This window comes from Garra rufa, chromosome 11, assembly GCF_049309525.1.
Source record: "Garra rufa chromosome 11, GarRuf1.0, whole genome shotgun sequence".
Classification (NCBI taxonomy): Eukaryota; Metazoa; Chordata; class Actinopteri; order Cypriniformes; family Cyprinidae; genus Garra; species Garra rufa.
The window spans coordinates 40,299,971-40,311,991 of NC_133371.1; the positions used below are offsets into that span (position 1 = coordinate 40,299,971).

Genomic DNA, 12,021 nt, shown 5'->3' on the forward strand with positions numbered 1-12,021 from the left:
ATGCTTTGCATTAGGTTGTTATTTTATAGTTTTATTCTGTAAAGACAAAGACTTGTTAATGTTTAATGTTCATTTAACTTTCAACAAACTGTTGCCAGTAAATAACATAAATTAAAAATCTACAGTAAGTTACTGGCAACCAGCTGCAGAACTACAGCAAATTTTTTACAGTGTATATATATTATACACACATATAGAGTGGAAACATATATTAGTGTATATATGCATGTGTAGCTTGCAAAAATTGCAAACTTACATATGCAAAATACATATGTAATGTTGAATGCCATACACACTTGGCCCGACCTTAAAATTGAAATTCTTAGCATTTGATTTGTCCATAGGTTCTTGTCAGAAAAAAGAATGTAAGTGTGACGATTATATTATGGTATTGAAGCGTCAGTTCCATTTGTATGTTGAATGGAGGTTTGTCGTTTGGCAGCGGTCTGGTTTTCCTCTTGTTATGAGTTTAAATAAAGCTGAATGCGTTCCAGTCGCCTGTCAGCACGAGCAAAGATAAACACAGAAAAGAGTGATGAAATTTAAGATTGAAAATCAAGAGGAACGACCGCGGTGGAGGCTGTTGTTATCCCCGGGAAAACAGAACGAAACGCAGGCTTAACTTCAGGGGAATTCTGCACACAATTACAACTTTCTGAGACGCTTTTCTTTTTATGTTCTTGTGTGTGTGTGTGTGCTCCAGACTGATGTCCTCTCTCCTCCCCATCTTTGTCTCCTTAATACTGGGCTCTCTGGTAAAATAAATGCAGTAGACAAGAGTTCAAAGCTACATTTGATGTCGTATTTGCTGAGAGAAGAAGCGAACAAAAGCGCTGAAAGCCTCTCTCACTCTTGCTTTCTCTCTCTGTCCCGGTGGTCTGCTGGTTCTCTGCCTCTAGTAATCAGGGTGCTGTGGAAAGGCCAGGGGTTGTGTGTTATTAGTAATGGTATAGAGGACAACGACACGGGTGAGAGGCTTTTATTGATAGACTCTTTGATTGGGCAGTGGGTTCACTCTCAAATCTTCAGTGTTGATTTTGGGACAAAAGCTCCACAAAGTTACAACACTGAGTAAACTCTCTGAAGAATGTTTCTCGAGCAGCAAATCAGCATATTAGAATGATTTCTGAAGGGTCATGTGACACTGAAGACTGATCATGTCTCTCCTTTTGTTTTCTTTGCAGAAATGCATGAAGTTTAATGTGGAGTCGCCCATCTGGTTGTCTAAACAACGAATCCTCTGCACACTCAACCAGAGCCTGAAGGATGTGCTAAACTACGGCCTCTTCCAGCCTGCGCACAACGGCAAAGCCGGGAAGTTCCTGGATGAGCAGCGAACACTAAAGGATTACCCGCTTCCTGCCATCTCTCCCGTCCCATACCTGGAGGTGAGTGTCTTCTCTGACTCATACAAGTCTATTGTGGCCTTGCTGTAAATTTCCCAAAATGCTTTTCCACTGATTTTCTGCTAAGTAGTACCTTTATTGTTCTCTCTTTTACCTTGTTTTGCGTACCCAGTGTGTATTTAGTGCATTAACCAATGTTAACTAATTTATTGCAAAGTTACCTAGAAATATATACACTACCAGTCAAAAGTTTTTGAACAGTAAGATTTTTAATGGGTTTTTTTTTTTTTAAAGATGTCTCTTATGCTCACCAAGCCTGCATTTATTTAATGCGAAATACAGCAAAAGCAGTAATATTGTGAAATAATTTTACTATTTAAAATAACTGCTTTCTGTTTTGAATATATTTTAAAATGTGATTTATTCATGTGATCAAAGCTACATTTTCAGCATCATTACCCCAGTCTTCAGTGTCACATGATCTTTCAGAAATCATGTTCAATAAACATTATTATTATTATTATTATTATCAATATTTAAAACAGTTGAGTACAATTTTTTCAAGATTATTTGATGAACAGAAAATTCCAAAAATCAGCATTTATCTGAAATAAATTATGAAAAAATAATACTTTTTTTTTAGCAAGGATGCTTTAAATTGTAAGGTGATTATAAAGACATTTATAATGTTATAAAAGATTTCTATTTCAGATATATGCTGTTCTTCTGAACTTTCTATTCATCAAATAAAAATTCTACTCAGCTGTTTTCAACATAATAATATTAATAATAAATGTTTTTTGAGCAGCAGATCAGAATATTAGAATGATTTCTGGAGGATCATGTGACTGGAGTAGTGATTCTAAAAATTTAGCTTTGAAATCACAGGAATAAATTACATTAAAATATATTCAAATAGAAAACAGTTATTTTAAATAGTAAAAATATTTCAAAATTGTACAGTTTTTGCTCATAAATCATAATAAATCTTACTGTTCAAAAACTTTTAACTGGTAGTGTATACCTGTATGGATATATATTTGAGAGTACTAAGTAGTTGAAGTACTACTCAGAGGGTCACGCCCCCAAATCCCAGCATAATTCACACCCGGGTCTTGACACTCAAAATGCGCCCCAATAAAATAAAAGCTTGGCTTGCTTACAGTTTGTTCAGCAGATCTCATTTTGGCACCCTGCCGTCCTGAGTATATCTCCATTGTTCCACTCCTGCTGTCAGCCTGTGTGGCCAGGAATACTCCGATTGTCATTTCACCTGATTTATCATTCCAATTTTGACTTTTGGGGTCTGTGGAGAAAAGAGCATTTGAGAGAGGGAGAGAGCAAACAAGAGTCGGCTTCTGAAAAATGGCCTCTCCATATTTCTGTTGTGAGCAGATAAATGACAGAAAGAAATCATTGCCTTTATGCAGTTAGGCCCTTTCTGAATGTGTTGCTGAATTTGGAGCTGCACTAAATTTATTATGAATGTCTCCTAGGTGCCATAAACCATGGCAAGCATGAATTAATGTCTCAACCTGTTTGCCGTCAGTTGAAGACACACATCTATATTAGCCTCTAAATATGTTTGACTCTGTTATAGACTTACTGACATAACCTACAAATCCTACACTCAGTCAGCACAACACTTGAGTCCTAAACAGATGTAATGCAGCAATCATCTATCTATCTATCTATCTATCTGTCTGTCTGTCTGTCTGTCTGTCTGTCTGTCTGTCTGTCCTTCCGTTTGTCTGTCTGTTTGTCCATTGGTCTTTCTCTATCTATCTATCTATCTATCTATCTATCTATCTATCTATCTATCTATCTATCTATCTGTCTGTCTGTCTGTCTGTCTGTCTGTCTGTCTGTCTGTCTGTCTGTCTGTCTGTCTGTCTGTCTGTCTGTCTGTCTGTCTGTCTGTCTGTCCTTCCGTTTGTCTGTCTGTTTGTCCATTGGTCTTTCTCTATCTGTCTGTCTGTCTGTCCGTCCGTCCGTCCGTCCGTCCGTCCGTTTGTCCATTGGTCTTTCTCTATCTATCTATCTATCTATCTATCTGTCTGTCTGTCTGTCTGTCTGTCTGTCTGTCTGTCTGTCTGTCTGTCTGTCTGTCTGTCCTTCCGTTTGTCTGTCTGTTTGTCCATTGGTCTTTCTCTATCTATCTATCTATCTATCTATCTATCTATCTGTCTGTCTGTCTGTCTGTCTGTCTGTCTGTCCGTCTGTCCGTCCGTCCGTCCGTCCGTCCGTCCGTCCGTCCATCTTTCTCTATCTATCCTTCCGTCTGTCTGTCCGTCTGTCTGTCTGTCTGTCTGTCTGTCTGTCCGTCCGTCCGTCCGTCCGTCCGTCCGTCCGTTCCGTTTGTCCGTTGGTCTTTCTCTATCTGTCCATCCATCCATCTATTCATTGGTTTATCTATCTATCTGTTTATCTATCTTTCTGTCTGTCTGTCCATTGGTCTATCTGTCCATCCATTAGAACATTTGATGTACACTCCTGTTCAAAAGTTTGGGGTCAGTAAGACTTGTAATAGTCTTTAAAGAAGTCTCTTATGCTCATCAAGGCTGCATTTATTTGATTAAAAATACAGAAAAAAACAGTAATATTGCAAAATGTTTTTACAATAAAACATGTTTTTTTATTTTAACATACTTTAAAATAGAATTTATTCCTGTGATGAAAAGCTGAATTTTTGTCAGCTGTTACTCCAGTCTTAAGTGTCACATAATCCTTCAGAAATCATTCTAATATGCTGATTTATTATTAGAATGATCAATGTTGGATAATATCAACAGTTGTGCTGCCAAATATTTTTTGGAACCTGTGATTTTTTTTCAGGATTCTTTCATGAATAACAAGTTTAAAAAGTACAGTGTTTATTCAAAATATAAATATTTTATAACAATGTAAATTATTTATTATTAACTTTTAATAAACTTTTAATTATTAACTTAATACATCCTTGGTGAATAAAAGTATTAATATCTAAAAAAAAAAAAAAGAAACAATAAAAATGTACTGACCCCAAACTTTTGAACGGTATTATTTAATGTCGAGGATATTTTGGACAAATCCGATTTCTTTGTGGGCTAAACAATGTGATGAAATAGAAACCAAGAGACGAACAAAACTTGTTGCATGTCACTCAACATTTCTGGTTAGAACATGAGGCTCACAAAAATTATCAAGATTATTCTAATATTATTATAAATTATAAAAGTATAAATGAATATGCACCCAGTGTCTGATAAAGTGTCAAACGTGAGTGATATACCACGTGTGTGAGACACCAGAAGGAGAGGCGTTGTGTTTGTTTGTTTCATCATTCCCCAAAGCAACCCGATGCACGTGAACAGTCCACAGTCGTTTATTGTGCTCTCATTGCTTCTGGCTAAGCGTTGACACGCTTCATACAGCTCAGAACCGTCCCGGTAGTTCAGGCACCATCACTGCACAGCAGACGGTCTATCGACACTCTAGCAGGTCTATAGATCCGCAACACGCTGGCCCGACAAACCCAACTCCCATAGTGAACAGAGCCCGCCTGAGATTGCAAGATAGACACGTAGATGGACAGATACAGCACACAGTAATGAAGAGATGTGACTGGTCAGATCTCAGTGGAAGAGAGGGATGGAGCTGCGAGTGTCCGCGAGGCCCTGCCCTCTTCACGGGCACGTGGTTTTGTGTACAGCGCCCGCTTTTGCAGCTCCAGTTCATGGTGATTTCGCAGTGATGTTTTGCAGTATGATGTTGTAGTTGGTGTCATGCTTTGGGATAGATGGCGCAGAGGTGCAGGACAGAGGAATTCTGGGTAGTGCTGAGAATTATAGTGTCGGCTCGTTTGTACTGCTACTGCCCACAGCCTGAGAGATGCGTAGCGCAGCAGCGGGATCCTGTGGTGAGTTCTGAGCATGTAAGATCTGTTCACTCTTGTTGTTTGTAAGCTTTTGACTTGTTTTCTGTTTGATCATGACATTTTGACTCAGTTGTTCCTGAGGCTTTTGTTAATGGCCTTGAGTTTGACAGCGATACATTATTTTGAGTTTTCAGTCTGCCTCTGAGTTTCTTCAACTTTGGCGTTGTTGTCATGGTTGAAAAGTTTTTTTTTCCTCAAGAAGAGTTTTTGTCTTATCATTTTTCATGGTATTTAAAGCGATAGTTCACATAAAAAATAAATTCAGTCATTTTTTACTCACCCTCAAACCTCAAACAAAGTTTATGACATACAGCCTGAAATTGAAGTCACCGTTTAGTAAAATCTCATTGGCACATTAATAAGAGTTTATGAATGAAATAGACCAGTGAACATTGACATACATTTTTAATTTGTTCCTAGAACAGCTAGCAAATTTGTCCACTTTTATGGTGCCTTTACGTCCTTTTTGAAGCCTGAAAACTCTGGTCTAATAGCATGGAAAATAAAAATAAATATAGCTGCAAGCAGCAATTAAGGGGTCAAGCACTCATCAGACCAACTGAAGCAATGAGTAATTTAAGAGTACATCATTTTAAAGTGATTTTAGTCAAAATGGCTGAAAAATTATAAACACAAACACTAGTAATTTGATTTAAAGGCTTATCACTTTTGTCCAATAGGTGGCACTGTTATCAAATTGATTTGGTGTGCTCTGTGTGAGGTGACAATGGCATACACAAAGTTTGGTGTCAGTATGTCAAAGCTTTGCAGAGATACAGCCTCAGTCGGAATCTGGCATCATGCCTCAAATTTGTTGCTTTGCTATACAAAACCGGTTTTGTCTTTCAACTAGGGCTGTCAGTCGATTAAAATTTTTAATTGCGATTAATCGCATGGTTGTCTTGAGTTAACTCGCGATTAATCACACATTTTTATCTGTTGTAAATGTACCTTAAATTAACACTTTTTAAAGTTTTTAATACTCTAATCAACATGGGCATGGATGCTTTAAGCAAATATGTGTTTATTATCAGTGAAACCATACTTGACTAGACTAACTTGTTTCAAATGTCATAGATGTTTTTCAAATAACTTATTCACAAATAAAATATGTCTATTAGACACATGAAAAAAAGAACATAGAAACACCAGGTTCCCATTACTTCTCTTTCTTTGCACTGAGCAATTTACTTACACAAGCCTGTTTACATATTTGCAGGACAGGGCAGCTCACTTCTTCTGAACATGCAAAATCTACATTTATTATTACATTTGTTTGCCTCTTGGTGCCCACATACTGTCATTTGATGCAGCCAAGTTCTCAACAAAACTGTTTCCATTGTTTTGATGTAATATTTCTGTTATCAGACAACCAAAGTAATATGAAATAATAACTGAAAAAAAATCCTGAATTATGATCATGATTCAATCACTGAAAAGAATCATTTACCGGCATCTGGACATAAGTCACTATTCCCTGCATTATTATCGTTGTTTTTAACTTCCTGTTTGAATGCCTTCAGGATCCATTGACTTTTTAGGAGTTTAGCCATTTAAAGTTATGTGATCCCAAAAACCTGCTTCTTTTATGTTTTAATGTATTGTTTTGGTTATAATGTACTGATTGGAGAGCCTGGTCTCATGCAAATGCGCACTAGCACGACTTTCTGTTTCTATTTGGCGTGCTATTAACAAGCTGAAATTAACTTTGGCGTACATATGATATGCAATTATGCATGTGTTTGACGTGCATTTAATACGCCGTTTTCGCGTGCATTCTCGTATGTGGCTTTACGCATCAACCCCACAGCAACAATCCTAACGTAGCCCGACTCCGCTTGCATTCATTAAATATGGCAGAAGTGCCGGTGTTATGCCAAATTCTGACCCCCGCCAGATTACTACCCCCCTAGTATTGGTAGGTTTAGGGTTAGGTGTGGGGGAGGGGTTAGGATTAGGGGTGGGGTTAGGATTAGGCAATCAGGTAGCGATTTCAACGAGAGGGGGTAATAATTTGGCAGGGGTCGAAAATGGGCACAACACCGGCCCACTTCAAGCACTGGAATGAACATAATATCTGTTTTAACTGAAAGCGCTGCTCCACTGCCGCTCACTGAACAGAGCAGACGCAGATATAAAGAGAGGGAGGTGCGCGCGCATTCATTGGGAGACCTCACGCACGTTCAGAAAAACCGAAGAGCCTCAGAAACTATATTGGGTTTGTCCAATTATGTGTTTATGTATTGTTGCTAGACACTTTTCGCTAGGTTGGCAGCACTGCATCCATTTCTTTAACTATGGGCTAGGTAGTGGGTCAAACAGAAATGCGCGCTGCGTTAATCGCGCGTTAATAAAATTAGTGCCGTTAAAATGAATTTGCGTTAACGCGCGATTAACGCGTTAATTTTGACAGCCCTACTTTCAACACAAAATCCATAACTTTTTATCACCACAGTCTGAAGATGATCTGACTCGGTTTTGGTGAAAATTTGACCAACAGTCTAGGACAGAGTTCTTCAAACTTGCTCCTGGGGACCCACTCTTCTGGAAAGTTTATTTCCAACCTGCTTCAGCACACCTGCCTGCAATTTTCAAGCAGTCTTGAGGAGCTTAATTGGCCCCTTCTGGTGTCTTTGATTAGGGTTGTAGCTAAACTCTTGAGGATAGTGGGTCCCCAGAAACAGGGTTGAAGACCTCTAGTCTAGGAAGAGTTCGAAAAAGAAGGTTTTCAAAATAAATCAAATTGGCGGACAAGAAGTTCAGCTGACCACAGGAAAATTGGTATCTATGTACATTTTTATTATTAATGGTTAATGCATGGTTTATCAATTTTAACCAATAGGTGGCTCTGTTACTGAAGTGATGTGGCGTGGTCAGTGTGAGGTGACTATGACATATACAGAGTTTGATGTAAATATGTCAAAACTTTGCAGAGATACAGCCTCAGATACATTTTAGCATCATTCCAGCAAATTCATTGATGTATTACACGATAACCATTTCATATACATTGAGACGAAATCCATACCTTTTTGTCAGTATGGTCTGAAGGTGATCTAAATCAAATTTGAGGAAATTGGACCGACAGTCTAGGAGGAGTTTTAAAAAGTAGGTTTTCAAATCAATCAAAATAGCAGACAGGAATTTTGGCTGATTATGGCAAAATTAGTATCTGTTTTTTTATTTGATTTCATTTGCACATTATTTGAGAACAGTTTGACTAATCACCATGAATTATATACGTTTTTGGCAGCACGGTCTAAAGATGATCTGAGCCCATTTTGGTGAAAATCAGACAAACAGTCTAGGAGGAGTTTAAAAAAGTAGGTTTTCAAATCAATCAAAATAGCAGACAGGAATTTCGGCTGATTATGGCAAAATTGGTGTCTGTTTTTTCATTTGATTTCATTTGCGCATTATTTGAGAACAGTTTGACTAATCAACTTGAATTATATACGTTTTTGGCAGCATGGTCTAAAGATGATCTGAGCCCATTTAGGTGAAAATCAGACAAACAGTCTAGGAGGAGTTCGAAAAAGTATGTTTTTGTACTATTAAAAAAAGAGCAAACAATTTAGACTTTACAAATTTTAAATTTCCCATTTGACCCGGCATGAGCAAAGGATTCAGAGGAAAAAATAATTTTTTACGTCATTAGTATAAACATAAGTGAAGTTTTGGACAAGTGGTGGTGCTAGAGAGTTTGATGTAGAGACACCAAATTTGCTGCGGTTAATGATGAGACCGGCCTCTATCAGTGTGCTAAATTTCCTAACTTTCCTGAAAGTGATTCTATGGGCTGCCATAGACTTGAACTGAGGAATTTTAATAATAATAGGAACACCAGCGGATCATTAGGTGCCATTACACCTAATAATTCATACAGGTTAGCAATGACATAAGGGTGGCTAAATGATGACAAACACATTTACTGCTATCCCTTTTAGGGCTGTGTAATTGTTTAGATGTTTTTTTTTTTAAATGTTCAAAAACAAAAAATCTGATTCACTTCTTGTTTCCCAGTTAGACAATATAAGAATAATTTATCCATTTTTATGCTGTTATTGTATTTTTTCCCTTTCTAAAATTGTCCAAGTGTTTCAAAGGACTCCTGTTGTCTTGTTCCTCATGCAGTTCTGCTTGTTTGCATCGTGTTTTGACTGAATGTGCAGTTTGTTGATTCACAGCAGGTTCTCTGTTCTCCGACTGTGTGATCCTGAGCGCAGCTGTAATGTAGATGTGCAGATGTTTTAGCAGCTCACAGTTATGATTAAAGTAGTTCACACTCGAACACAGTTTCAGCAAACATGACAATCACTAAAGAATGTTAGCGTGTGCGCTTTAATGAAGACTAAAATTGTGATATCCATAGTAATGTAAACCTAATCCATGCTGTTTTTTGGTTTTGGCAGTTTCGCTACAAGAGGCGAGTGTACACACAGACCCACCTGGATGAAAAACAGCTGTCGAAGCTTCACACTAAGGTAAGACACAAGGCTTTCTTCAGGAAGAAATTCAGTCATTCTGAGATGGAAATGGCATCCTTATGTAGGATTCGGTTTTCTAAGCCACCTTGTGCCCTGCAGAGGAAGTTTGTGCCTTGTAGAAAGCGATTATTAGCTAGTCGCATCTGCTGCCTAATGGTTCCTGAAATGCTGAAGATGTTGAGGTGTCATTGAGCTGTTTGGATAGATGATGATGATGACGACAGTAATCATGAGAAGCATGAAGCTCTGGGAGAGTTTACATGACCGTAACCTCCTCTGCTCTTCACAGATCAACAACACTTCTCATAAACACACACGGCGATGCGCCGCAATTACCAGCCAGTCCAATCAACTCCCCTCTCATCATGTTAATGCTGCTGTTTTTGGCCCGTCTGGCCTCCACGAACGAGATCTCCTCTCATCTCTCCTGGAGAGTCAGAGTTATGGCCTAAATCAAAATGAGCCATTAGCGCAATAAATGGAAATCAATGTTGGCTTCGTACCAATTTCAGCATCATCATGTCAGTTTGAATCCTCTATTCCATTCAATTAGACGAGAGCCTTTCTTTAGATGACGACGATAATACCACACGTCTGACAGCGTCACCCTGTGTGACCGTATCACGGCAGCGAATGAAATGAAAAAGTCATAATCAATGAATAATCCACACTTGTGCTTATTAAAGGGTTAGTTCCCCCGAAAATTTTAAATCTGTCAGCATTTGTTCACAGTAATGTCATTCTAATGATTTTTTTTTATTCACTGGAACACAAGTGGACATTTTTAGCAGAATATTCATGCTGCTCTTTTGCTTATAATGATACCTTTGATAACATCATAGACACTGAGGGCACAAATATTCAGATTAGAGCTTGAACAATATGTTTTTTTCCAATTTTTATCATTTTAACTTGAATATTAGATTGAGTGTTTGCTCTCAAGCCTTAAAAACTTACAAACAAGCGTCATAAAAGTACCATTAAAGTTTCATATGATTATATTGTGCTGTAGCCTTCTAAAGCCTTACGATAGCTTTGTATGAGGAACAGACTAGAATTTAAGTTGTTTTTCACTGATAATCCCTGAATATCTTGTCCATTTTTGGGAGAAACTTTCCTTCAAAGCTTGATTGGAATACAGTTATTTGAATCATTGGGAAATCTAATTTATTAGATCAAACCTGTTCAAATTCTTCTGATTCAGTTCTTTTTTTTTCTGATTCAGTTCCTTTTTGTATGGCTAAAGGCTCAAAAGTGTTACCGTAAATCATTGTGTGTCATTTTAATAGTAATAGTGCTTTTTTTCATTTATATATAAACTGACCTGTTGAAAAGTTCTTTAAAACTTTGTGATTCCTTTTGGGGTTTCTGATTTGAATAATGTAATTCTTCTTCAGTTGTCCTGAGAAAAAGTTATGTTAGCTATGAGAGTGGAGGTCAAAGGTTTGCATACACCTGGCAAAATCTGCAAAATGTTAATAATTTTACCAAAATTTGAGGATAATACAAAATACATGATATCTCACATAAAAAAAAAACATGTTTACATATAGTCCACAAGTGAAAAAAATAGTGACCCAATGACCCTGTTCAAAAGTTTACATACACTTGATTTTTAAAACTGTGCTGTTACCAGAATGATCCACAGCTGTTTTTTTTTGTTTTGTTTTTTTTTCATTTGTTTGTTTAGTCCCTTGTTTGTCCTGAACAGTTAAACTGCCTGCTGTTCTTCAGAAAAATCCTTCAGGTCCCACAATTTTTTTGGTTTTTCAGCATTTTTGTGTATTTGAACCCTTTCCAGCACTGACTGTACGGTTTTGAGATCCATCTTTTCACACTGAGGACAACTGAGGCACTCATATGCAACTATTACAGAAGGTTCAAACACTCACTGATGATTCAGAAAGAAACACGATGCATTAAGAGCCGGGGGGTGAAAACTTTTTGATTTAGAAGATCAGGGTAAATTTATTTTGTCTTCTGGGAAACACGTATCTTCTGAAGAAATATCTATCTTACTAAATGAAAAAAATATGATATTTATGCAAAATAAGAAAAATGTACACATCTTAATTCTGTTCAAAAGTTTACACCCCTGACTCTTAATGCATAGTTTTTTCTTCTGAAACATCAGTGAGTGTTTGAACTTCATTTGTCTCAAAAAGATGGATCTCAAAATCATATAGTTATTGTTGGAAAGGGTTCAAATACACAAATGCTAAAAAACTACAGAATTTGTTGGAACTAAAGTATTTTTATGAAGAACAGCGGG

At 37.4% G+C, this 12,021-nt stretch overlaps 1 protein-coding gene across 1 annotated transcript in view; it reads left to right on the forward strand.

The window, feature by feature from the left end:
* shank3a (SH3 and multiple ankyrin repeat domains 3a) overlaps window positions 1-12,021 on the forward strand; it is a 287,571-nt gene that overhangs the window by 51,942 nt on the left and 223,608 nt on the right. The window contains exons 2-3 of the mRNA XM_073851121.1: window positions 1,185-1,388; window positions 9,675-9,746. Coding sequence (XP_073707222.1) covers window positions 1,185-1,388; window positions 9,675-9,746 — 276 coding nt within the window. The remainder of the gene's footprint in view (window positions 1-1,184; window positions 1,389-9,674; window positions 9,747-12,021) is intronic.